At 53.8% G+C, this 26,320-nt stretch overlaps 1 protein-coding gene across 5 annotated transcripts in view; it reads right to left on the bottom strand.

The window, feature by feature from the left end:
- SLC38A10 (solute carrier family 38 member 10) overlaps positions 1-26,020 on the bottom strand; it is a 56,124-nt gene extending 30,104 nt beyond the window's left edge. For 2 of the 5 annotated variants that reach the window (XM_075904069.1, XM_075904070.1), the window contains exons 1-9: positions 25,519-26,019; positions 21,782-21,899; positions 18,045-18,090; positions 15,061-15,154; positions 10,750-10,893; positions 7,482-7,606; positions 3,776-3,878; positions 2,597-2,779; positions 333-444 (exon numbers count right to left, since the gene is read on the bottom strand). In XM_075904069.1, coding sequence (XP_075760184.1) covers positions 333-444; positions 2,597-2,779; positions 3,776-3,878; positions 7,482-7,606; positions 10,750-10,893; positions 15,061-15,154; positions 18,045-18,090; positions 21,782-21,899; positions 25,519-25,623 — 1,030 coding nt within the window. In that variant the 5' untranslated portion in view covers positions 25,624-26,019. Of the gene's footprint in view, positions 1-332; positions 445-2,596; positions 2,780-3,775; positions 3,879-7,481; positions 7,607-10,749; positions 10,894-15,060; positions 15,155-18,044; positions 18,091-21,781; positions 21,900-22,455; positions 22,624-25,518 lie in introns of those variants that run through there. The other 3 variants (XM_075904071.1, XM_075904068.1, XM_075904072.1) reach the window with 3 other exon arrangements.
- Between the last annotated feature and the right edge of the window lie 300 nt (positions 26,021-26,320).

Here is a 26,320-nt window from a genome sequence, read left to right as displayed (position 1 = left end):
CTAGCTGGACACGCCGGCGCGCGGGGTCCGTAGCCATAAATAACGGGCATTCTTGTGAACAATGTTCCCACTGATTCTTTCCTTCCGTGTGTGGAATCAATGTTGTTACGTGCACCGAGGCACAGGGTTATGTGCACCACCATGCTGCTGGCTGGGGGCGCTCTGCTAATCAGCAGGGTGGCACGTGAATTTCTCCTAGGTGGCTGCCCGAGTGCACCGCTTGCAGGACACACGGCTGGTGAACACAGGCGTGAGCGCGGCACAAACGAAACCTGGGTAACTAACAACCACTCAGCGTGCCAGCCTCCATTCGCTCCCACGCCTGCACTTACCATTCGGGATCATGATGCCTCCGACCATGGTTCCAAACACGACCGCCAGCGTGAGGGCTTTAAATCGAAGGGGCGGCATGTAACCCCCCGCGGCAAAGGTGCCATCTTTTTGCTACGGAAAAGCACAGACACAGCACGTTAAGCTCCAGCTTCGCGCCCGCAGGACCCCACAGCTGCCAGTCCAGCGCGCCCTGCGAGCTGAGCCGGACGAGGCCGTGCAGTGCCGGGAGGGCCTGCCAACGCGCCCCCCTCCCTAGATACGCAGGCAGAGGGCGAAGCGAAGTGGGGGGGACATTTTGATGTGCAGGGCACCCAAAGCTGCTAGTTCTCAGCGTCTGGTTGACGACGGCAGGTAGCACCACAGCTCCCTCCGTTGCCCGTCCCGCCGGCCAGGCAACGCCGCGGGGAGCAAGTGCCGGAGAAAGTGCAAGCGGTGGTGACAACGCGAGGGCACCTGGGCCCAGGGTTACTAGGGAAACAAGCTGGCTGTTGCTACAGCTCGTGGGCTCTTGAGTGCAGCTGGGGAAGCAGGGGACCGCTCCACGGCCCTGGCTCACAGCTAGCTCCACGCCTCTGCAAACAGCCAACGGCATTTGTGGTGCCACTTCCAAACCACAACAGGCTTCCCTGCCCGATCCAGCCCCCCCCAGCTGAAACACGCCCCTCCCCACCCTCGGGCAGAGCCCCGGGGCGCTGCCTCGACAGCAAGGCTCCTGTGATCCAGGCTCTGGCGCGCCCAACGACTCGCCATTTACTTCCTGCCCAGAAGGCTTCTCTGCGGCTCAGCACACAAAGGCCTCAGCACATCCCCACGGTATCTCCCTGCTCTCTGCTCTCCAGGGCATGCCTCGTGCTGAACACCACACCGAGGACGACATGCTCTTGCCACAAGAGATCTACAGTCTAAATCGGGCGGATGGTGCAGTCAGGGGTGGGCAATAATATTTGAAGGGGGGGGCACTTAACAGATTTTTGAAGCGGCCCTGGTCTGCCCCAGAAAGAGTGGGGCCAGGACAATTCCCGTGATCCCCTGCCCACAGACCCTGATTGGCCTGGGGGCAGGGGAGCATGTGAAGTGTTTCCCCCCCACACCCCTCCACTGCCTACAGAGAACCACCAACTGTTCTGAACAGCCGGCGGTTCCCTGTAGGCACCATGTGCCTTTGGAAGTGGGCGGAGACTTCCAGCACTTCCCCTCCCCGCAGGCCAATCAGGGCCTGGAGGCATGGCAGTGCACAAAGTCTCTGGCCCCTTGCCCCCACCGTGCCAGGAGTGTGTGGTGCCTAGAGTGAACCACCAGCTGCTCAGAACAGCCAGCGGTTCAATCCAGGCGCTGTGCACCCCTTGCCGGGCAGGAGGAGACTTTGTGCGCTCCCCCGTCCCAAGGCCTCGATTGACCTGGGGGCAGAGGAGTGGCAGGGAGGCAGCAGGCCGCATCCAGCCTGCGGAGGCTCTGCTGCCCACCCTGGTGTAGTCACAAAGTACACCTAAGGCCAGAAGACGACCTGCTTCCAGGCATGGTGAAAGCGCCTGAGGGAGCGGGGTATTTAAGCTGTATTTCTACAGCTGGGCATCCCTGAACTGTTACGAGGAAGCGGGACGTGGAGCGGAAGCATCTGAAGGAAGGAAGGAGCCGTCTGGCCTACAAGAAGGGGAGGCAAAGCAGGAAGTGAAAGCTAAAGATGCAAGACCGAGCTAGAGAAGCGAGCAGGAAGGCGCAGGTGCAGAGATGTCGGGAGGAGGGGACCGTGAGCTTGAGCTAGATACGGCTGTGAGATGGGACGGCGGCTGGAGGAGGCAAGGGGTGTCCTCGGTTTCTAACGGACAAGTCTCCCTCTCCGGCTCCTAAGGGAGAGCGCACCCTTACGCCGCTTGGCATACACCGGGTGTGAGAAGGGCTACTGGAGCATGGAGCGAGCACTGCACTCGGGCTCTAGTGAGGGGATGGCAGAGCACACGGTGCAACCCCGTTAAACTATTCCGTGCTGTGCAAGGCCAAGCCTTCCGAGCGGCTGCATGTCAGCGGGCGCGTTTCCAGAGCCAGACTCACAAGCAGCTCTGCTCAGAGCCTCCTGCTGCCCCTCTTGGGGCACCCCAGGGGTTCCCATTTCACTGGCAGCTGCAGGGCTGGGGCTGGGGGTTCATCCTCTCTCAACACCAGGGACCTGCTGCTCTTCAGAAATACGGCGGCCTCGGCCGAGCTGGGCAGGCCAGGGGAAGAGAGAAAGCGCGCCCTCTGGCGGCGCGGGGCGGGAGGGGCTTACCTGCTGCTCAAATAGGAGGGTGTTGAGTGCCTGCCGGCAAGGCAGAATCATCATGGGGAACCCAACAGCGACCGACATCATGAACCCCACGCGAATCATCTCGGTCACCAGGTTGGAGGGGAAGTTCATGAGCACGTTCCCCGCGATGGCGTCAGTGTAGCTCACGTAACCAAAGAAGCCCACCTGTGCAATGGGGAAAGGGAGGGAGTGCTAGGCCGGGGGGTGTTTTCTTAACAGCCAGCATACAAGCCCAGGGCTCCCCCTAGACCTCCCTTTGCGGCATTGGGACACTTGTATGACACTTGGCTCGCCAAGCCAGGGAGGGCAGCGGGGAGAGACTGCAGGAGTGCAGTGCTTTGAGCTTTTCCAAAAGCAACGCCCCACTGGCAGAGTGTGTCAAATGAAACAGGGCACTGCCCAGCTAAGAAACCGGGGGAAACTTCCTACAATGCAGATCTTCCAGGAGACCCGGCTATGGTATCGTTCCTAATCAAGCTAGGTGGCTGCAGGTGCTTTCACCAAAAAGCCACTAACATTATTAGCTGGCGATGCCTGGGTTTAACTGGGGACCCCCTGGAATGGGTGAGGATGGGAGCTGGGCAGCTGCCTTCCCAGTACCCCACCTTGCTCCGAGTTTGCTCGCAGGCTAAGCATTGCAGCCGAGATGGCTGCCGAATGCCGTGAGCGAGGGAGGCTGTAATACAAGCCCGTGCCGCAACTTCACTCACATGGGAGGCTGTCCGTGGGAATTATTAACTGGATTTTATTAACTGGAGTTTTATGAGGCATAACTTCCTTTGTAACCTTCCAATGGCAACAGGCTGACGGGCAGCCCTCTCAAAAGACAGCAGCTCATTGGACGGCATCGCCACGTCCGGTTACACGATTGGAAGATGGGAGACCCAGCCACTGCACATGGAAAATGGGAGACTGAAGCCCCCACTCCAGCACTGCTCAATGGGATCTATTGTTCCAAGACCCTGGGCTCTCTGAACACCTCCCTGCATGCGCAGCCCCCTTCCACTTTATTTTGCTTTCAGCACCAGGACGCCTGATCCCCAAGAGCGGGGAACGCCTGGCCTATCATACGATAGTTATGCTCCCGACTGCTCATCCCACAAGACACTTTGTGGGGAGCAGGGGACAAAGGGGGAGTAAGGCAGGGTAGAGGTTGCTCACCGTAACATAGAAGGTGGTGACCACGTTTAGGGAAGAGGCAAATATGGAGCTCATTATTTTAACGGACGGTTCATCCAGGCTATCGTAGGTCGGCAGGACCTGGCTGCAGAAAAGCAGGTTCACATATTAAGCAGTTTTAGGAAACCGTCCAGAGAGATGCAAAATCAAGTGCATTCCCAAAGCTGTCTTGCAGCAGCCCAGCAGAGACAAATCTCTGACGCCTCCCCCCCGCCCAGCGTAAACAAACACGACCAGTCCACAATTTATATTGCTAGTGCCAAGAGATTTCAGAACACTCACCATGTTAAGTGCTGCAAAAATATTCCCCCCCCATTCCCTCCCACCACGTGGAGTTCAACGTGTGATGTAAACATCTCGGTTCAAAAGTGTTACAAAGTGAATGACCGTTTGTTCCGCTGATACACCAGTGGCACAGGTCCAGGCAGCACATTGGAGATTATTGTTCTTGGAGCGCGCCATGCCGATAATTAAAGCAGCGCAGTGTTTACAGAATGAAAGCGGGAAGAGGACTAGAGCATCGCACTGTCTCAAAGAAAAGTTAAACAAACAAAATTAAATACAGCGCCTGTCATATTTCAGCGCTGCTGCTAGAACCCAGTTCAGAGAAAGCCAGAAGGGCCAATTACACAGGATTTGGGGGTATTTATATCCTTGGAAAACACATGGAACCTACTTTTTCTACACCACGAGGTGCATATTTTAGCAACTTATTAACCTCTTGCTGCTCTCGTCCCTGTGGCCACCTCCTGACTGCATACTACAGAAAGAGACGAGGGCGAAAGAGACGAGGGAACGGGTAACTCAGAGGGGAGGGGGTATCCCCACCGCCAACGGACATTAAAACAAAAGCGTGTGAAACTGAATCAAAGTCTTCACCTTTGGTGCACCAAAATGTTCTGCACAGGGCAAACTGGGCTGTGACTTTAAACTGCATATTGCGACCTAGGCAGGAGAGCGCGCGTGCGTGTGTGTATATATCTATCTATCTATCTATATCTCGCACTGTGACAGTCATGTATTTATGGGACCCAAGAGGTAAATGTTCGTACAAGGCCATGTAGGATTTAAACTTCTTCACGGATCTTGAAATAAAGCCCCTTAATATAGCAAGTGCCAGACCTCCTGGGCTCTCCTCTGAAATAGCAGCAGGCCCAGCAGGGGGTGGAGCGGCGGCAGAGCCATCCGAGAATGCGAGGAGACCACTCTCTTGTCCAGGCTCCCATTTTGTGGGCACAATAACAATGCAGCAGCATAGCCCTGGGGGGAGGGGGGGAGTGCCACGTGAATTCTAGCTGCCTCCAATCCCTCTGTGGTCGAACAGCCATGCCCATCTGGTCAGCCTGGGTTCCCAGTCCCTGCAATCCAGACCACATGCCGCCGTGACCTCCCTGCCAGTCAAACGCCCGTCTGGGTGGAGCAAGAGTACGACACGCACGCAGCAAGCAGCACACCCTGGCATGCTTGGGTTCTATTTTTAACCCAGAACAGGCGTGTGGCAGGCCAGTGACAGACCAGAAGCCTTCTCCTGGCAAATGCCTGGTGTAGGAAACTCCACATCACTTGCAAGCCAGTAAATCGAAGACCCCAGGCTGGAGCGGAGAGGAACTGCTAGACCTCCTGCGCTCTACAGTCACCGTAGTCCTGAGAGGAGGGCACAAGCGAGGCGGGTCGGAGCCTGCGAGACGGAACCCTGGGCGCATGGCAGAGGTGGCTGAAACCAGTGAGGTCGTCTGTCACTCAGTATTCCCCCACCCAACCCCTGTGAAGCCCATCTCCTGTACTATTTGTAGTGCAGAATACGGGTGCTGCGTGAGCAGTAGTCAGCAGGGAAACGCGGGATTAAAGAGATACCACACAAGAGCGAGAGAATCAATGTAGGGTCACTTTGTGCCTAGACGCCAGGCCCAGTCTGAAAAATGAGCACCCACAAGCCGTCACTGACATTACAGCAAGTGACATCTTTAAGCACCCCTCTAAACCCAGAGTAGCCAAGGGATCACATTCTGACTTTGCTGAGTGGGTGACCTCAGTGGTATGACACCAGTGTCACTGGCATCAGAACCTAGGACAAGGTGCAGGTTATATATTAATCCTCAACCCTCCTGTCAAATATGGTGTGCCCATTTTACAGTTGGGCAAACTGAGGTATGGAGGCTAAGAGACTTGCCCAAGGTCACATGGAAAGAATGTGGCAGAGCTTGGATCAGAACTCAGGGGTTCCGAGTTCCCAATCTCCCCAGTGAATCTACTAGACCATACTGCATAATGGTGGAGAGGGAGATTCCTCTTTGAGTTGAGCAACACTAATATACATTTCAAAGCGCAGGGGAACCGAATCTACAAGTATGATCATGCATTTAAGAGAGATGAAAATAATGGTGCATTCTGCTTGTCACCACTGCATGTTGCATTTGTGTATCTGGGGGGGAAGAATATGGCTTTTTTAGATATTATTCATATTTATTTTTCAAAAAATGATTGGGAGGCCAGCAAAATTAAATCTCCCCAGTCAGAAAATGATATGCCTGTGACATCACATGGACTGCATGTTTTTCTGATGCTGGGGGCGGGGGAAATATAGGTTTTAGCTGTAGGTTTGGCTCGTTCTTTCAGTGGCATAACAGAATCTATATTTAGATAGATATATGCACACACTAGTCCAGACCATATAATTTTGCTGGGTTTCCAACTCCCTACAAATGTGCACTGGTTACTGTGAGGCTACCACAAGAAAAGGACAATTTTCTATTTAAAAAGAAAACCCTACAGTGGTAACTAGGTAAAGCTGTAAAAGAACACAATTTCTGTCGCCAATTACAATGGAGACATTAAACAGCAAGACTGGAGCGTGTTCTGCTAGAAACAAAGCTGCCAAGAGAGACGATAAGTGGGAAATGATGATTTGGATCTCACATGTGGGTGTAAACACAGCAGTATGAACAAATTTTATTTGTCACATTAATTTACTACTGGCATGCAGCACGTTTGCTAGAACTACAGGGGGGAAGGGCCCATTCTGCCAGCCTTCCTAATGCTGAAGGTCTTGTTTTGTGTCCACAATTGGATTTACACATCTATTTTGACCTGGCTGCTGCTTCCACCAGGCATGAATCACTTGCTCTTGTCATTTGGCTGGGGAAAGTAACGCTGCTGGAGTCATGGAAATAACCGGGTCTTTGGTACCATGCCTGTGTGCCCCAGAAGCTAGCCCTCATTAAAAGCAGTGGGCAACTAGAAGCAATGAGCTGAAGCCAACGATTATGCAAGTGTCTTTTAAAAATTCACAGCTGCATTTGGGGAGGCTGCCAGCGTGGATGTGCCTGGGGAGGGGGTTCGGATGACGGTTAGGATGGAAGCAGCCACGTCTCTTTTCCTGATATTGAACCACGCTTTTCAAGCACTGGATCAAATTCGTCATTGGTGTAATGCCAACGACGTCACACCAGGGATTAATCTGACCCAGTGCATTTTATGAACCTGTAATTGCTCGAGTGCAGGAACTCCTGAGTGAAACATAATTCCCTCCCCCCATCTGCGTAACAAAAGCGGCTGCACTTCCGTGGGCTGTAAAACAGTGTGATTAAACTGCAAGAGGGAACCAGACGGCAGCTACCCCAATCAGATCCCTGGGACCCTCTGCTCTCCCCAAGCTAACGCCACGATCGCTGGACCGGTGGGTACTTACGACTGGCAGGCAAAAGACATGCCAAAGATGGGAATGCAGCGAAAAAGGCCTTCCCAGCGCACGTAGCTGACCCGTTTCAGCCACTGTCCACCGAAGAGGCCATGTTTGAGAGAGGAGAGCACAATCTGGAGCCAAAGGAAAGAAGAGGTTAAGAGCCACCCAGCAGAGGCACGGAGCCAGAGCGGGCACATAGGCAGGAACATCACTAAGGCAGTGGTGGAGGGCAGATAAGGCGGCTCTTGTTGAAGAAGGAAGAGGGGTGGAGTAACTTACCCCGCACCTCACAACTGGATATTTACTCTGAAGCTTTCCCAGTCTCAGCCCCAAACCCTCAACCCAGGTGAGTCAACCTTCCAGCTCCTCTGATCTGTACAGGTCACTGCTGGCTGCTGGGCAGCAAAGGTCCTTTGAAAAGGCGCATCCCTTTCCCTGGTCAGCGCCATGCTGCTAGCAAGCACCATGACTCCCTCCCACCACACATCCTAGAGTTGGAACAGTCCAACTCGGCAGTCATTTGCATTGGGGCCAGAGAAACTGGAACTGGCAGATACAGGAAAATTGTCCTTATAGATGACGGGCCATAGCGCACCCAGATAAGACAACACCTGCAGAGCGTCCAACCAAGCCCCCCTGAGGATGAGAGTGCTCTGAAGACCACCGTCAATGCCAAGGAGGTAAGCAGAGGCACCAAAAATGGCTTATGAGAGGTACACGTATCTGAATCCATGTTCCCTATAAGCTGGGCGCATGTGCAGCTGCTCAAGAGAAATTCAAACGTCGCCTACTGAGCAGCAGAGCACCACGGCTTAGGCTGTGTGTTTCCATTGGTGGTGCACATGCCTCAGTGCACGTAATTATTCCACACATGAATGAAAAATCCACACGTCTGGAAAAGATTAGCGGGAACATTGATCCAAATGCCCATTTATGAACTAGTCTAAATGCTTCTAGAGATTCTGTCAGTGTCACTAACTTTAGGGACATTTGGTGTTTTCCTTAAGGCCCCCCGCTCCAGCATCTCGGGATTGTAAAGATCACAGCTTTCATTTTGAGCCCTCCAGCTCACAGAGAACAGCTTGAGTGACTAAAGCGCATCCTAGGAGCTCAGAAATCAAGTGGCCAGATAAAAAGAACTCAGAACCTGAGGACACTCTGAGGGCCTGACATGATTTTGAACCAGGTGGTGGGAAACCTGCAGCCTCTTGGATGTTCCCCTAAAAGATCTGCTTTGGGAACGCCTGTGCGTGGCTCACGAGACTTTTTGTTCCCATTGCCCACGCACGGGGTTGCCAGATTCTGCTCATTTCCATACATGTCGGCGTTTTCCTACCAGTACGACTGAAGTGACACGCATGTAGAGCCAGGGCACGTGAAGGGAGGTGCGGGCTGATTACAAGCCAGGTGCCCCAGAGGGAGGGAACCGAACAGGGAATGATCAAGCCGTCTCACTCCTGCCATCCATCTCCACCCTCCGACAAACAGAGGCTAGGGACCCCATTCCTTACATCCTCCCCCCCACATACGCTCCCTGGCAGTCCTCTTCCACACACTGAATCCTGACTGATTTTTCTTTGGGTCCGCTGCTACGGCTCAGTCAGCATGTGCAAATTCTAGCTACACAAGCACACTTATTAAAACTACCCTGTCCCGGGAGACCATCTTAGTTACAGAAATCTTGCGGCCCATGAAAGATCGCTAACGTAGGTTGCCCCGCACTGTATTGAACACTTGGGGCTAGCAGTACCGCTGTGCATTAAGTGAATTAAAATCTCCAGTGCCAGTTAACAGTGTCATTTAACGAGTGTCCTGAAGAAATACTGTAATCATCCTGTTAAACTTCCCGCATAAGACACACCGCAGAACTTCCCCAAAACAGTTCCTGGAGCAGATCTTTTAGGAAAACATCCAATCCTCACCTAAAAATTGCAGGGGATACAGAATCCACCACACTCCTTGGAAGTTGTTCCACTAGTTAGTTACCTTTAATGCTAAAAACATGTTTATTTCCAGTCTACTCTTGTCTAGCTTCAATTTCCAGCCACTGGACCATTGCCTGCCAAACTGAAAAAGCCCATGATCAGTTTTTGTTCCCCATCTTGGTACTTAGAGATTGGGATCAAGTCACCAATGTTCCCTCTAATTTTGTCCATCCATGTGCAGAATAAATTTTGTTATATGCACTGAGGCATATGTGCACCACCAATTGAAAAGCATGCTGCCGTCTGTGGGCATTCTCCTAAGGTGGCATTTGAATCTCTCCTGGGCGGCCGCCCAAGCGCTCAGCTGACAGGGAACACTGCAAGTCACTCCTTAATCTTCTCTTTGTTAAGCTAAATAGACTGAGTTCCTTGTGTTTATCAGTACAAAGTATATTTTCTAATGCTCTAATCATTCTCACAGCTCTTCTCTGAAACTTCTTCAATATATCAACCTCCTCCTCTAGGTGGAGTACAACTTAGTAAGCTGTAGAAACTCATCAGTGCTGCCTACTTAATCAAACTGGCAGTTTCTTCAAGGTAAAGCTTTTCCATGAGGCCTAAAACAAACTTTTTTCCCCACCTTTATGTGGCCATGAGCTCTTGACTGCAGAAGCAATTTAAAGCGCGACCATTTAGGAAGAAAAACGCTGATTGGCTCCATGACATTTACCACCGATCCAAATCTTGCAAGCAGTGTAAAAACTTGTGTCCTTAAAAATAATCATTTTTCTCCCCAAAGATCAAGGCTTTATGAGTTTTAAGGGAAAAAGCTATTACATTACAGAATTCATTTTGCAGCCGTGTACGTCTTCCCTCGTCGCCTGTCTCCACATTTAATCAGAAATTCAGAATGTTACAAGCCGCACAAGCACTCGAAAGCACACCGTGTAATACAGGCCACAATGTGGCTCAGCCGCCACAATGTATAGTCTTCACAGCGCCTGACAGACGTGCTAGCCAATTCCTATACAATAGGGCTGTATATTCTTACTTCCATGTGGATAAGCGTGTGGGCATCAGGGCGACAGTTCTCCCATGCGGCGTCAGCAGAATGTAACAGAAATGAGTACTGTGTTTCAAACTTGGACCCCGAACCGGCATGCTGTTCCCGGTGGGCAGCCCCTGTGAGCACACAGTCCCCCGCTGGGCTGCCAGGCAGCGGGCCCTCCCACACGGAACAGCTGGCAGGGTCAGGGCCTCAATCTGCATAGAGTTTTCTTTCAGAGGAATTAACCACGGATGCTCTCCCCGCTAAAGACGCAACATTTTCCCGCGCCATCGATACTCACCACAAACATAAACACCGTGTAGAAGATCAGAGCCATGGCACTGAACGACTGTATGGAAGCCATCATATTCCTCTGGAGGCTCAATGGCAGGACGATGCACAGGGAGACAGCAAACAGCAGGATTATGCGGAAACTGCCAGTTACCTGAAAGATCAGCATAAGGGACAGACGTACAGAGCTGGCTTAGATCTCCCCATTTTGTGAACTGGGACTCATAGGCCAGTCTTGACAAAAAGAGCGGATTACCCCAAGGAGGAGACAGGAGGCAAAGAGAAGAGGCGAGGAATCGGACGCTTTGGACAAGGCTCCTAGACCGGGAACTATTATTTCCTCAGTAAGGTCTGTGATTAACCTGTGCAGTCACTGGGTGCCACTGTTGCTCTCTACAGCACACGCCAACCCACTCTCAAGCAGCTTTGCTGGGGGGTTAAACGATAATCCAAACACAGACAAGCTGAATATTTTGTATGCACTTCCAGCAGCCACATGAAAATTAACCTTGCATCTCAAAAAAAGAGGAGGGGACAGGAGAACAGAAATGGAAGTCTTGAAAACTCCGATCCAGAGAATTAATCAGAAACACATATTGGTATTTATGATAGCAGAACATTCTGAAACGCTTGGAGATATTTAATCACTCATTTAATGCTTCTTTCTAACTTCACAGTTCCTTAATCTGAGCTTCGCAGCATCAGGCTGGCGCAGATATCAACCACTCCAAGATCCAGCGACACGTCCACGTCACTTCCCCTGCCTGCCCCATCCCCATCCGAAAACCGCAGGTTGTTCCTTTGGAGAGCAGTGCGCCAGGGAAGAACGCGTCTGTCCCATCTGTGCCAGGGAGAGGCACTCCCCAACAGTCCCCATCTAAAGCGGGGTGGGGGAGGAGTACGGGGTGTATTTCAATTGGAAGGGGATTGGCGGGTGGCTGAAATACCCTGGTCCGTCCTCTCTGCACCCCAAAGTACTCCAGTTGGGGCGCAGGAGAAGCACTTCAAACTAGAATGGTAGATGGGGAGGAGAGTCTGAGCAAAGGAAGAGGGACAGAACGTACCAACTCCCGCAGACACTCCAGGTGGAATTTGTTGCAGGCCACATATTTCACGAGACTCGCATTTTAAGAGAGTTATTTTGTGGCACATGCTGTTTCCTATGTCAGGAGTTTTTGGCATCCTACTGTCTGACATGCTTCAGGACTGGTAGGTGCTGACATGGCAAGGTACTCTCTTGTTTCAGTGCAGAGGTGAGGAAGCTTCTTTGCATCGGGGGCCATGGACCCAAAGAAAAATCAGTCGGGGTTCAGTGTGCGGGAGAGGAATGCCAGGGAGCCGACTGGGGGGAGGGATGTAGGATCTTGGTGGGAGGGAGGGTGCAGAAGTGGGCTGGGATGGAGCAGGTAGGGGGTGCGGTGCCCAGGGAGGAGGTAGGGTGCAGAGGCAGGTTGGGGGTGCAGTGCCCAGGGAGGAGGAAGGGTGCTGGAGAGGGCTGGGGGTGCGGTGCCTGGGAAGGAGGCAGGGTGCTGGAGAGGGCTGGGGGGGCGGTGCCCGGGAAGGAGGCAGGGTGCAGGAGAGGGCTGGGGGGGCGGTGCCCGGGAAGGAGGCAGGGCGCTGGAGAGGGCTGGGGGGGCGGGTGCCCGGGAAGGAGGCAGGGCGCAGGAGAGGGCTGGGGGGGCGGGTGCCCGGGAAGGAGGCAGGGCGCAGGAGAGGGCTGGGGGGGCGGGTGCCTGGGAAGGAGGCAGGGCGCTGGAGAGGGCTGGGGGGGCGGGTGCCTGGGAAGGAGGCAGGGCGCAGGAGAGGGCTGGGGGGGCGGGTGCCTGGGAAGGAGGCAGGGCGCTGGAGAGGGCTGGGGGGGCGGGAGCCCGGGAAGGAGGCAGGGCGCTGGAGAGGGCTGGGGGTGCGGTGCCCGGGAAGGAGGCAGGGCGCTGGAGAGGGCTGGGGGGGGGGGCGGTGCCCGGGAAGGAGGCAGGGCGCTGGAGAGGGCTGGGGGGGGCGGTGCCCGGGAAGGAGGCAGGGCGCAGGAGAGGGCTGGGGGGGGGGGGGGGGTGCCCGGGAAGGAGGCAGGACGCAGGAGAGAGCTGGGGGTGTGGTGCCCGGGAAGGAGGCAAGGCGCAGGAGAGGGCTGGGGGGGCGGTGCTTGGGAAGGAGGCAGGGCGCTGGAGAGGGCTGGGGGGGCGGGTGCCCGGGAAGGAGGCAGGGCGCTGGAGAGGGCTGGGGGTGCGGTGCCCGGGAAGGAGGCAGGGCGCTGGAGAGGGCTGGGGGGGGCGGTGCCCGGGAAGGAGACAGGGCGCTGGAGAGGGCTGGGGGGGGCGGTGCCCGGGAAGGAGGCAGGACGCAGGAGAGGGCTGGGGGGGGGGGGTGCCCGGGAAGGAGGCAGGGCGCTGGAAAGGGCTGGGGGGGGCGGTGCCCGGGAAGGAGGCAGGACGCAGGAGAGGGCTGGGGGGGGCGGTGCCCGGGAAGGAGGCAGGACGCAGGAGAGAGCTGGGGGTGTGGTGCCCGGGAAGGAGGCAGGACGCAGGAGAGGGCTGGGGGGGCGGGTGCCCGGGAAGGAGGCAAGGCACAGGAGAGAGCTGGGGGTGCGGTGCCCGGGAAGGAGGCAGGGCGCTGGAGAGGGTTGGGGGTGCGGTGCCCGGGAAGGAGGCAGGGCGCTGGAGAGGGTTGGGGGTGCGGTGCCCGGGAAGGAGGCAGGGCGCAGGAGAGGGCTGGGGGGGCGGGTGCCCGGGAAGGAGGCAGGGCGCTGGAGAGAGCTGGGGGGGCGGGTGCCCGGGAAGGAGGCAGGGCGCTGGAGAGAGCTGGGGGGGCGGGTGCCCGGGAAGGAGGCAGGGCGCAGGAGAGGGCTGGGGGTGCGGTGCCCGGGAAGGAGGCAGGGCGCAGGAGAGGGCTGGGGGGGCGGGTGCCCGGGAAGGAGGCAGGACGCAGGAGAGGGCTGGGGGGGCGGGTGCCCGGGAAGGAGGCAGGGCGCTGGAGAGGGCTGGGGGTGCGGTGCCCGGGAAGGAGGCAGGGCGCAGGAGAGAGCTGGGGGGGGCGGGTGCCCGGGAAGGAGGCAGGGCGCAGGAGAGAGCTGGGGGTGCGGTGCCCGGGAAGGAGGCAGGGCGCTGGAGAGGGCTGGGGGTGCGGTGCCCGGGAAGGAGGCAGGGCGCAGGAGAGAGCTGGGGGTGCGGTGCCTGGGAAGGAGGCAGGGCGCAGGAGAGGGCTGGGGGTGCGGTGCCCGGGAAGGAGGCAGGGCGCAGGAGAGGGCTGGGGGGGCGGGTGCCCGGGAAGGAGGCAGGGCGCAGGAGAGGGCTGGGGGTGCGGTGCCCGGGAAGGAGGCAGGGCGCAGGAGAGGGCTGGGGGTGCGGTGCCCGGGAAGGAGGCAGGGCGCAGGAGAGGGCTGGGGGTGCGGTGCCCGGGAAGGAGGCAGGGCGCAGGAGAGGGCTGGGGGGGCGGGTGCCCGGGAAGGAGGCAGGGCGCAGGAGAGGGCTGGGGGTGCAGTGCCCGGGAAGGAGGCAGGGCGCAGGAGAGGGCTGGGGGTGCGGTGCCCGGGAAGGAGGCAGGGCGCAGGAGAGGGCTGGGGGTGCGGTGCCCGGGAAGGAGGCAGGGCGCAGGAGAGGGCTGGGGGGGCGGGTGCCCGGGAAGGAGGCAAGGCGCAGGAGAGGGCTGGGGGTGCGGTGCCCAGGAAGGAGGCAGGGCGCAGGAGAGAGCTGGGGGGGCGGGTGCCCGGGAAGGAGGCAGGGCGCTGGAGAGGGCTGGGGTGCGGTGCCCGGGGAGGAGGTAGGGTGCAGGAACAGGCTGTGGGTGCAAGGTCCGGGCAGGAGGGGGCAGGGATGGAGCACCTACATTGTGCATCTCCTGGAGGAGGCCACAGGTGGCTCTGCACCACCCAATATTTGCAGATTCCACCCCCCAATCGCTCTGACAGGCTGGGATTCCCGGGCAATGGGAGTGATGGGGTTGAGCCTGCAAGTGAGCGCAGGGAAAAGATGCTTACTCCCCCTGCCAGGCAGAGCCTCTGGGCCCTCACCACCACCCCCGTATGGCTAGAGCAGCAGCACTGGCTCATTCTGCTGTGGTGTGGAAGAGAGCCCTGAGCACTGCCAGTTGGAGCAAGGCAAACGCAGCCCCCGGGCCGTAGGTTCCGCATCCCTGTTCTGGTGCATGAGGCTTGCCATTAAGCTTTAACATGGGGGAACAGTAAGTCACCTGGATGCAGCTGGTTGATATTATGAAGGCGGGATGCTCGCCGCGGCACGGTAACACGCGCTGCAAGAGGGACTTAGCCAACAATCGCAGCCTTGTCTTTAAACTGCTGGACGCGCACACGCGATTGTAAGTTTACCTGTAGTCCAAGCAACCGGGCAAAGAAGTTTGATCCCAAGTCACCAATCACAACGTAGAAAGCAATGCAGGTTCCCAGCATCAGCCCAATCATGCTGGAAAGAAACACGCACAAATGAAAAGGCTGAAATCTAAATTCCAGTCTGGAGCTGAAAACTCCCCTGGAATGCAGCACTTACCACCTACCTGCAAGTAATAACTGCGGCATTCCTAGGGGATTAGCATTGTGCAACCCTCACCATGGTTATATCTACACTGGACTTCTCTGCTGGAAACTTCTTGCTGTCGCTACCAAAAATGCAACTACACTGGTGGCAGCATCAGCGTAGACCCAGCCGCTGGCCTTTTAACCACTGTGTTGTCTGTCCCCAGCACAGCGGGGGCTGGAGTAGGGATGTACATATCCATTTAAACACTGAACTGACTAAGCGATGTAATTGTAAATGTTTAAGCAGTTAACCGTGCGGCCGGAGTCCTGCTGCAGGTGGGGGACTGTTCCAGCCAGCTGGGGTCCTGTCATGCAACAGGCATTGGATTGCTCCAGCCGGCCGGGGTTCTGTCAGCTGGGCCGCAACGGGCGAGGGGCTGCTCCCCACACCTGGAGCATCCCTTGAAGAGGACAACTATGCATCTCAAACACTGGGCATGACAGTAAGGGTACCGGGAGTTCTTTGGAGCCCAAGGCTAGCCCAGTCTGCAACTAACAGTGAGGGACTGTGCTTCAATTACATACTGCAGCCCAGGGGTTTGCAGGCATTTGCACAGGGTCGGCCACATTTTAACGAGGAGACTGTCTCATGAAATGCTTCCCCTTCCCAGTCCCGGCTGCATGGACCACTTCGCCCCTCACTTCTGTTCATATAATATCCCCGTGGTAATTACGGCAATTGCTTGCGTGGAAACGTAACATTAAAAAAGTCCATGGCGTGTTTTTAGGTGTCTTACGGCAGTTTAGCAGCTGGGAATGAGGAGGAGGGCCAGAACCAAGACATCAGTCAGACCACCACGGATCCTAGTGCAAGACCCTCTGCTCTACAGCAGGGTGGGCAACGTTTTCAAACCACATCAAAATCTAGAACAAGTGCTCAGCAAAGAGCAGCATACGGATGCCTATTTGCATGACTGAAAATATACAACTTAGTATTATTGGTAATTGACATGATGATTATCGGTAGCACAAATGAGACATGGGACTCGCAGACTAGTTTATGGGACTTCTGCTGCTGCATCTTTTTGCACATTTCTTTGACGTTTACATCATAACTGGTCAAATCCAGCTTCATGCAGGTATTCAGGCTGTCTTCTGTCAATCTTATGGCAGGGGCTGGGGGTGTGGGTTGGGATAAATGAGGGGCTCAGGGCAGGGGGGGTGGGTGTATGATGGACTCAGACACAGGGTTGGGGGGGTGAAAGTAGAGAGGATAAGAGAGCACCTGGAGGTAGGGCTGGGGGGTGGGTCCTCCAGTGACTTAATGGATAAGGCATCAGCCTCCAGAGCCTGGGGCTGTGGGCTCAAGTCCTCCCCACACCCTGGCCCTGTGCAGCCCATCCTGGCTGTGCGCCAGAGCGAGGCCACCACCTGCTTGCCCAGGGCTGGAGCTGGCATCAGCTGACTGTAGGGAGGATAAGGCAACCAACTGCTGGAGGCAAAGTGAGTCCCCCAGTGTCCCAATGAATAAGGCCTCAGCTCCTGGGGTTACAGGTTTGAGTCTGCCCACCCACCACTCCAGGAGCAGCTGGTCAGCCACCACCAAGGAGGGGGGAAAGCAGGGCAAGCAGTTTGCTCTGGAGCTGCTGCCAGGGTGGGAGCAGCAGGGCTCACTGTGTGCCAGAGTTAGCATTTCTCATTTTGATTTAAAAGTTGCATGTATGTGGGGAATGACAAAAGAGCCAAATTTGGTTCCGTACTGAGCCATAGGTTGCTGACCCCTGCTCTACAGAATGGGCTGTGATGCTACCCTGTGCCCGGTACAGGGACTTTAGACCAACTGGACTTCTGCATCTCTACTCGTGTCCTTCGAAGCTTTGTGAATGGCATTTTTCAGAACAGAAATGTGATACAGTTGAACCTCTCTAGCCCAGCAACAGCCACGGTCCGGCATGATTTGAGTTAGCTGGATGTCCACTAATTATGGATGCGGCCAAGTTTCCCACGGTCCCATAAAGTTTTATAGCCACCAGGCCTGGCTCTCAGGGTTTAGCTCTAATTTACCCCAAATGTCCTCTAAGAGTCCAGCAAGCCGTGAGAGTGTCGGTCATGCTGCTAGACAATCCCGACCATCCGTGGTCTGGCAAATTCTCTGGTTCGGCACCGGTCAGGTCCTGAGGGTGCCAGATTAGGGAGGTTCAACTGTAGTTACAAGAGTCAGAGGTCTTGGCTTTTACTGTCATTCAATGAAATCAGAATTCCAGCCCACCATCACCAACAGATACTGCTCCTATTTACCTGCAGCTCAAACAGCTTTACCAACACAAAGCAGTGTTACTCCTAGTCTACAGAAGGGGAAACTGAGGCATGAGGCAGGCAAATGGGCTAATTTTCAGAGGTACTAAATGGAGCTGCACCCAACTTCTGTGACTTCAGTGTTAGGCTCCGTGTGTCTGTAAATCACACCACAAGTTTTCTGACCAAGGGCTCACAGTAAGTGTAGCAGAATAGGGAATGAAACCCAGGTCTCCTCCATGCCAGCCCTTCACTAACTAGTATGCAACACTGCCTCTCCCTTCGAAAATATAGAGGTGCACAGGGAGCGCCCATCCCGGGTGGTTTGCAAAGCAGATGGCAGAAACAAAAGAACAGGTTAAGTAGTTTAGCTCGTCATCAGCCCAAATTCGAGGTGACAAGGGAGGCTTTCAGAAGGAGAGCAGAGGGGAAGAAATCAAGACGTGGTGAAGCTGTCATCCTGTACAGGTTTGGAGAAAAGCCTTTTAATAATCAAAATAAACTAAACAAACGATTTAGATTGTAAATGAATAGAGCTTTACCTGGTCTCCACCAGCATTTTCCCTGCTTTTCCATAGGCATGAAATGCTAGCAAAAGAGAAAACACACCACTGTGAGCTCAGGGAGGGTGCAGCCTGTGACATATACATCAGTTAGAAATTAACAATAATAGTGATGAAGGGCAATTTGACAGGAATCTGCTAGCTTTGCATTTTGGGGCTGGTTTCCCCTGCCCACCCTCCCATTTTCTTTTTTCAGACATACCATCTGAGTATCAAAACCCACATAAGACAAGAACAAAGATGAGGGAAAGATACAAAGCAGGTTCTTTTTTTACTCTGCTGAGGGGGGAAAAAAGCAGCGCTAAGTAGCAGTTACACATGGCAACCATTAGAAGAAGAAAGCCAGCGTGGAAGAGAAAATATGCATGGAGAAGATGCTGTGTGGCAAAAAGTTACTACAGTGCAAAATTTCAGTCAAGTTCCCATTTTTATTTTTTCCTTCCCATTATAACTGAACTGCCTGATGTTGCTGGATGGGAGATCTGGAATGCTGCCCAGAATGCTCAATTCCATTCCCAGAATACCCGGCATTCACAACCCACACCATAGGGATTTTGCCAAAAGCCTTTTTTTTCCCCCCAGACTTTGGCCGTGGCTGGTAGCAGAAAATAATCAGTATCCTTTAAATGACTGGGCGTTCTGAAAAGAAAGAGCCAGGAAAGTTCTGCTTATACTTTTGGAGACCTCTTACTTGGGGTAGGGGGACTTAAGACCTCCAGTTCTAACACAGACCACATTGTTTGTGGCATTAGTCCTGGGTAGCTAACTCTAGCTGAATCAAGCAAAGAACGGCCTGTTTTCTCCCCGCTGAGCATCCCTAGAGGTAGCTGTACACTACACGTGCCTGAAGGCAGCCAAGAAATAGTTTGTCCATCTCTGGAAGCGCCTTCTGTGGCCTTCACTGTTATCGCACAAATGCCGTATTTCCTTGGCACCTCCCCAGTCTGAGAATGAAGGAAATCAAATGGCCATCTCTACAATGGGAAGGAAAGCGTGTGGGAAGACACCACTGGAAAAAAATAAGTCGAGGCTCCTGTCATGTGAATAACCCAGAAGGCAGGCAGCTTGGTAAAGTGTTCAGTGAAATCTGGTTGTGTTAGATCTCTGGGCTCCTGCTCGCCGCTTGTCTGCGCAGAGAGGTTGCAATATTAAAATGGGATGAGCAAGCCATACCTCTGGACTTCGTCTTGCCTGCATGGAGGATCCTGGCTAAAAAGGGGAGTGGCTGTTGAGTGGGCAAGCTACGTTCTGTGAACCTGAGGGCTGGGCATGCAGGAAAAGAAAAAGCTCCTTCCGGGGATGATGGGTTCAATGACCTGATCTCCACAAAGGACGGCTGTTACTGCATCATCCCAATAAACCTCTTTTAATGTCATGTAAAAAGTGCAGGCACCTCCAGGCAGTAGCGACAGTCCAGGCTCCGGATTTTATGAAACGATCAGCGTCCTTGGCTACTCTGAAATAATGTTTTAATGAGAATGAGTCTTCAAAAACATGTTACACCAGATGTCCCCATCTGGGGCTGCTAGGAAAATTGGATCTTTTATCTTTTCGAAGAGAAAGGAGGAGATGGACTGTACAAAATTACTCAGCCAAACCACTTCACAATGTGATCTCCAGAAATCTCACCAGCTGAGCACAGCTGGATTTGGTCAGTACTTGGAGGCCCTTCCACAATAAACTCCATGACTGCTGCACAGTGGCCTTGGCAATTCCGCACATGGCTTTCTTCTCAGTGCCATGTGCCCCGTCCTGCTTTCCGGAGCACCAGTCATCTTTCCGAGCCCACAGCCCTTTTGGCAGCAGGAAGGAGTTGCTTTACCTCTTGTCCTGATCAAACTCGAGCTGCGGTAATTCCATCCCACTCCCAGCATTCCCACGACAGACTCACTTGGATAATATATTCATTTCTTAAGATCCTAACGTGCTGCACACCATTGCTGCGCAGTGACAGCTGCTAAATGAGAGAGCAGGGGGAAAATACTTGGAAAAGCTAGAATATAGATTCTCTCAGCTGGGAAGTGCTGCATAAATTAAGGTGTTTATGGTAGACTGCCCTGACCCTGGCTCTTTTGTTACTGCATTTACTGATCTGAATGTTCTTCCGGAAGGGACTGGCTGGCTGAAGTTAATTTGCAAAACTTTCCTGCATCTTTCAGAGCTGCCAAAGCCTCCCACAGAATCAGCTGCTGGGGCTGCCAGGAGCTCGCGCAGATGTACGGCGTACAAGCAAACGGTGACAAAGACTGTCTGTGTAGAGTCGCTCAACCTTGATGCATTAGGATGCATTGTAGGAGTGCGGCTTTCATTCGCCCGGAGGATGTCTTTCCTCTCAGCTCTGTCCCTCCTCTGGCTGCCCGTGGTGGCACCTCTCCCAGGACAAAGATGAGGAGGAAGGGAAGGCGCTTCTTTCAGTGCCAGCGTTTGTGGGACAGGGGGTGCCAGGAAGTTTGGAAGCACAACTGGCCTCTGTGTCTTTGAGCTCTTGGGCTTTGGAAAGAGCGGAGAATCTAGTCTTCCTGGGAGACACTCCAAGGTGAAGGGGGACTCTCTGTATTTCAACAAGAAAGAGGCAGCACACAAAGGCTTTCTGTACCGAGGAAGGGGGTGGAAGACCCGCGATGGGCAGCTGCTGCAGGGGACGAGGGGCCATGTGAGACTCCACCTGAGGGCTCAGCTATAACTGAACCATCTTTTCAGTACCAGAGGAAGAACCTTGGAGACCACAAGAGTTTCCTAATCATCTCAGCTTTTGAGAGATCCTGAGCAGACTGCATATTGCTTTCAAGTCTTTTCTAGATGGTGAGCCCAGCCAATTCTCTCCACTGACTCCCCGAGAGGAGGTATCCAACTGGGGACACACAGGATGGACTCAAGGGCAAAGGAAGCAACTTCCACCAATGAGAATCTTCCATCTCCATCACCTGCAGGAAGAAATCCCACCCCTGCAAAGGTGAAAACTGAAAAGCACAGGGCAGGATTTGCAACCCTTGGTACAGCAGCTCAGCTGACCCCTATTCCGCCGAGATCTCTGTGGAGCTCTACTTTCAATCCGCGACTCTCACGTGTCATCTGAAGAGTTCAGGCATCTCCTCCCCCCAGTATCCTTGGGAATCAGAGGAGAGGTCACAAACTAATACTGGCACCAAACAATAAGGAAGAGGGATGGAGAACTCTGCCAAAAACCCACACATGAATCTTGCACATGTTTTTATTTTCTTGGCCACTTTGTGCACCATTTCCTCTCACCTCCCCCTTGCTCTGCCATAAACATTCGTACAGCTGAAATCCAGGAAGCCGATGCTCTATGCCAGGCACTCAACTGGCAGAACCCAATGTCCTCGGTAGCACACTGGGTGGGGTAGCTAGCGGGTTTCATAGCGAGACCAATAATTTACAGCAGACACCCACTATGCTAGCTCCTGAGAACTTGTGTTTTGATCATCCAGAAACCGCATCTCCTCCTCCTGCAGTGCCGAGTCAAAACAATTCTGTGCCTATTAACTTCACAATCAAAGGCAGAATTAAACCCTCAGATTACTCTGGTGACAAGAAGCAGAAGGAAGGGATAAACAAGGTAGGCAACACACAGTAAAAACGAGGCCAAAAATAACGTTAATAATTCAGCAATATTAGCATGAAAGTTGTAAATTAAGAGGCCAGAGTAAAATTCCTTTTAAAAAAAAAAGGGAAGTCCCACAGCAGAAAATTCTCACCGAGTCCTGGGTAGGTCCTACGCTTGCTAAGATTGGCCGATTTCACCAGGTACATGCAGGATTGATGAGTCATCCAGGAACAGAAAATCAGCAGCAAGGCTCCCAGGACAATGCCACACTGCACGGGAATTTAAAAAAATACAAGCACAAGCTGGAAAGCAAGCCGTTTTTCCTGGGGTCTCTCTTACTTCACAGATTCTTACCGCTCCCCCATATCACCTCTAGGCTCCCTTGCACATTGCCAGGCACATTTTGCCCTATTAAAGGAGTTCCCCTGCCTTCAACGGCAGCCAGTAGAAATGTGACATATTCATTCGATTTGATTCACTTGCCTCAGTTTGAGGCTGACACAAAGCAGCCACCTGTTTCCTAGATGGCTGGGTTGCAACACTGTAGTGCAGACAAGTAAAACCAGAGCAATTTACAAAACGGAACTTTCAAGCTGTAACACTGTTTGCGTCTTGTCAACCAGGCGTTTTCAGGGCGCATTCCAGCAGAATTCCCTACCATTCGTAAGAGAATCGTGTACAGCAAGTAGTTATTTTGTAGATCTAGGAGTTAAAAATCGCCGTAACACCTATCCACAAGCATAAGGGGCCTGTCAATGCATTTACAGCACAAAATATGCAGCCAGCGATCTACCCTCCCGCATTGCTTGGATGGTTGATTTATACCTGTTTGCAGAGAACAGTGTTAATCACTGAACACTGATGACAACATCAAGAAACTTGAAACAGACATGAGCAGAGATGGATTTGAGATCTGGGTGTCCCTGTGGCCACTCCTCCTGCTTGCAGTGCCCTGCGCACCGACTCCCCAGAACTCCTGCCAGAGAAATGGGTCAGGCTACGGGGGCTAAGGATGTAAAAAAGCTTTAAAAACAGTAACCATGTAAGTGTTAAGAAATCCAAGCGCTTACATGGTTAACCATTTTGGGGGATTAGGGCGGGAAAGATGCACCCTGCTGACTGCCGCTCCATGCAATGGGCTCTGCAGAATAAGGCTTATATTGCAGAGCCCACAGAGCAGCCAGCACCCAGGAATAGGGCTAGCAGCCAAGAGCCGGTGCATGCCAGGAGCCAGCTTATACTGGCTTCCCACTCCCCAGCAGGAGTGCCAGGCAGGTGATGGGAGCAATTGGAGCATGGGGGCAGCCTTTTTTCTACCACTGGGCACGAGTGATGTTAGATCTCACTGCAGGTACAATTTGTTCTATGTTACTCAAATTAGGTGTGTGACTGGGGCTGCTGCCAGCCCAGGAACAAAAGGCTCATCTCTTTGCATACAAAGCTGGATGACTTGTGGGGCAAAGCCTTTAAAACCGAGCTTGCTTGACAGGTTGCACAGCACTGGCAATGATAAGGTTGTCGACTTCCCATTTTTTTATTCACAGTTGGGGAGAAGCTACTGGGTGGCAACCTTGTTCCAAAGGAGAACAGAAGTTGGGCAAATAAAAATATCAATCTCAGTCAGTCGCTGGAGCATCCCCTCACTTTGCAAGTGAACTGTATAATGGGTAAACTAGTACTGAGAAGATTGCAATATTAGGTAGGGATTTGAAAGTATAACCATGTACATGGTTAATTGACGAGCTTGTGCTCATTGGTTAACGTTCACGGTTACATGAAGGCTCCTAGTATGTGCCAGGCAGTTCAAATTACATTTAAAAGGCAGCGCCGCAGCAGTCTGGACCCAACACGAGCTGGGGCCCGGACCTACTCCGCTGCGGCACTGCTGCTTAAATGTAGTAGGAGACGGGCTCCCTGCATGCCCAGTTTCCACTACATTTAAACTGCAGAGCTGCAGCGGCCCTTTATCAACTAATTGTGAACTCAATACAAATTGTACCGAGTACACGATTAGCCATTTACTCAATATGTCACATCCTTAGTGACCACACCTTTCTGCCTGTTCTGCAAGGTGCCCAGGATGCTTGTGGGCATTGTTACAGCTTGTGTTAAGATACATCACTTTTTCTACATCTCAAAGACAAGTAGATACAACAGAATCTAGTCCCGGTAAGGAAAAGGTGAAAATGGAAAAGTTTCTCTGTCTCCTCCCACTCCTGGTATCATGCTTTTCTAACACTACCTGCAAACTAGAACATGTGCCATATAGAAGTACATCAGAAGCCATCTTCTCCTCTTGGAAGTCACTGCTTATAGCCCTCTCCTCGCACAAATCCCGCCAGCGACAATTGCTTCATGGCACCCTTGGTTACCAGTGCTTTCCCACTTGCACTTGGATAGTAATACTTTGCTCTTCAAGACATAATCTCAGTGATGAAATACTTAGGCTAGTGACGTATCAGAGGGGTAGCCGTGTTAGTCTGAATCTGCAAAAGCGACGAGGAGTCCTGTGGCACCTTATAGACTAACTGAAGTGTAGGAGCATAAGCTTTCGTGGGCAAAGACCCACTTCGTCAGATGCATCTGACGAAGTGGGTCTTTGCCCACGAAAGCTTATGCTCCTACACTTCAGTTAGTCTATAAGGTGCCACAGGACTCCTCGTCGCTTAGGCTAGTGAGTGGGCCATATGAGTAGCCCTCCATCACAGTGGGCCATAAGATTGCCGTAACCAAGGCAGGGCGTCCTGGGATAGGGCAGTTTTTCTAACTGTGCTTGAGTACCTAGAATTTGTGAGGTGTACCAATCAAACTGTAGCAGCGCTCTGACTGGATGCAAAGGAAGGGCACAACTCTTACCTCACTTCACGCACCCTTGCTTCATGTGCGTGTCACTTTAATACTGGTAGGAAAAAAATGATGCAGACAGAACCAGCGGAATCTGGTAACCCTGTGTGTGGGCAACATCTCCTGAGATATGCATAGAACACAGATGGGCCACAGGTTGCCCACCACTGCCTTATTATCACAAGCTATATTGGGAAACCTCCTACGATTGCACCACCACTGCTACTAGCAACAGTGAGAATCCTGATAGGCACTGGCTGATGAAACCCTAACCACTAAGTTATCTACACTTGCTAACGGTAAATAGTCAGAAGCAGTGCTCCTAGTGTAGTACCCACCGGAGAGTTGCACCTAGTGCCAGTGCAGTGGTAGGCAATTTCCCCAAATGTGCGTATACAGCCACACTCGAAGGCTACGTCTAGACTGGCATGATTTTGGGGAAATACTTTTAATGGAAAAGTTTTTCCGCAAAAGAGCATCTAGATTGGCAAGGATGGTTTTGCGCAAAAAGTGCTTTTGCAGAAAAGCCTACGTGGCCAGTCTAGATGCAATTTTGCGCAAGAAAGCCCCGACTGCCATTTTAGCCATTGGGGCTTTTTTGTGCAAAACAATTCTTCCCTGTCTACACTGGCCCTCTTGTACAAGTAGTCTTGCGCAAGAGAGCTTTTTCCCGAGCAGGAGCGTGAAAGTATTTGCGCAAGAAGCACTGATTTTGTACATTACAAAGTCAGTGCTCTTGTGTAAATTCAAGCGGCCAGTCTAGACGCACCCTTGCAGTGCTTGCCACTCAAAAATGTTAGTGCTTTTTACACCCCTCCGCGATGCAATCTTAACAACCCCCATGACGCCTTAAAAGGCAAGGAAACTGAGGCACAGAACGGCAAAGCGACACACATCAAATCCATGGCAGCGCGGAGACCTGAACGCATCAGTTCAGGTTTCCTGCTGTAACCACTAGATCTGTTTCCACTCTGCAGGGCAGAGAACTCACTTTTCCACTTTGCACCCCCACGCCACGAGTAAGGTTCTGCCCCCCCCACTCACCTGTTTGAAGCAGAAGGGCATGGTGAGCACGCTCACCCCCACGATGCTGTTCACAATGTTCATGATCAGGCCCCAGTTGGACTCTGCCGCTGCGGCGGACGCCATGGCGCGCGGGGGGGGGCCCAGCAGGACGATGACCCCGGAGCGCGCGGGGTCGGCGGGGGGGGGCTCCCCCGGAGAGGGAGGGACTGCGCGGGGGGGGACAAGCGACGGGAGGTCGGATGCCGGGGGCGGGGCGGGGCAAGCAGGGGGGAGGGGGAGGGCTAATGAGGGGAAAGGGCAGGACAGTCGAGGGGGGAGGGGCAAGGCGAGGGAGGGGGAGCGCTCTGCCCCCCGGAGAGGGCGGGGCCTGGGTTCAGGCGGGGCCCCGAGTCTGGCTGTGCCCTCCCGCCCCGGCCCGCCCCATGCTCCCCGGGCAGGCCGTCCGGCTCGCTCCCCGGCCACCCGCCACTTCCGGGTTCGCCTGCTCCGCTGGCGTTTCCGGGAAGCGCGGGGCCAACCAGCGAGACGGGAGGAGAGAGCGGGCCCCTGGCGCGCGCGCCGCTCTTGCCCGCTGGGAGGACCCGCGCGCAGCTCGCTGAGCCAGTACGGGGAGGGAGGGGCCGATTCCGGAGGGGTATGCCTCCCCCGCTCCGGCGCGGCGATGTCGCCATGGCAACGCCGGTGGCTGGGGTCGTGTCACTACGGCCACGCGGCGTGACGTAAGCTGTGACGTCACGGTGATGTGTGACGTCACGGCCCCCATGGTTGCCCAGCTCATCCCATTATTCCCCTGTCTAGCCACCCCTAGGCAGGCTGGCAG

This window comes from Pelodiscus sinensis, chromosome 20 (assembly GCF_049634645.1).
Source record: "Pelodiscus sinensis isolate JC-2024 chromosome 20, ASM4963464v1, whole genome shotgun sequence".
Taxonomy (NCBI): Eukaryota; Metazoa; Chordata; order Testudines; family Trionychidae; genus Pelodiscus; species Pelodiscus sinensis.
Note: the sequence above shows the minus strand (reverse complement) of the source record. Positions and strands in the feature narration are given on the sequence as shown.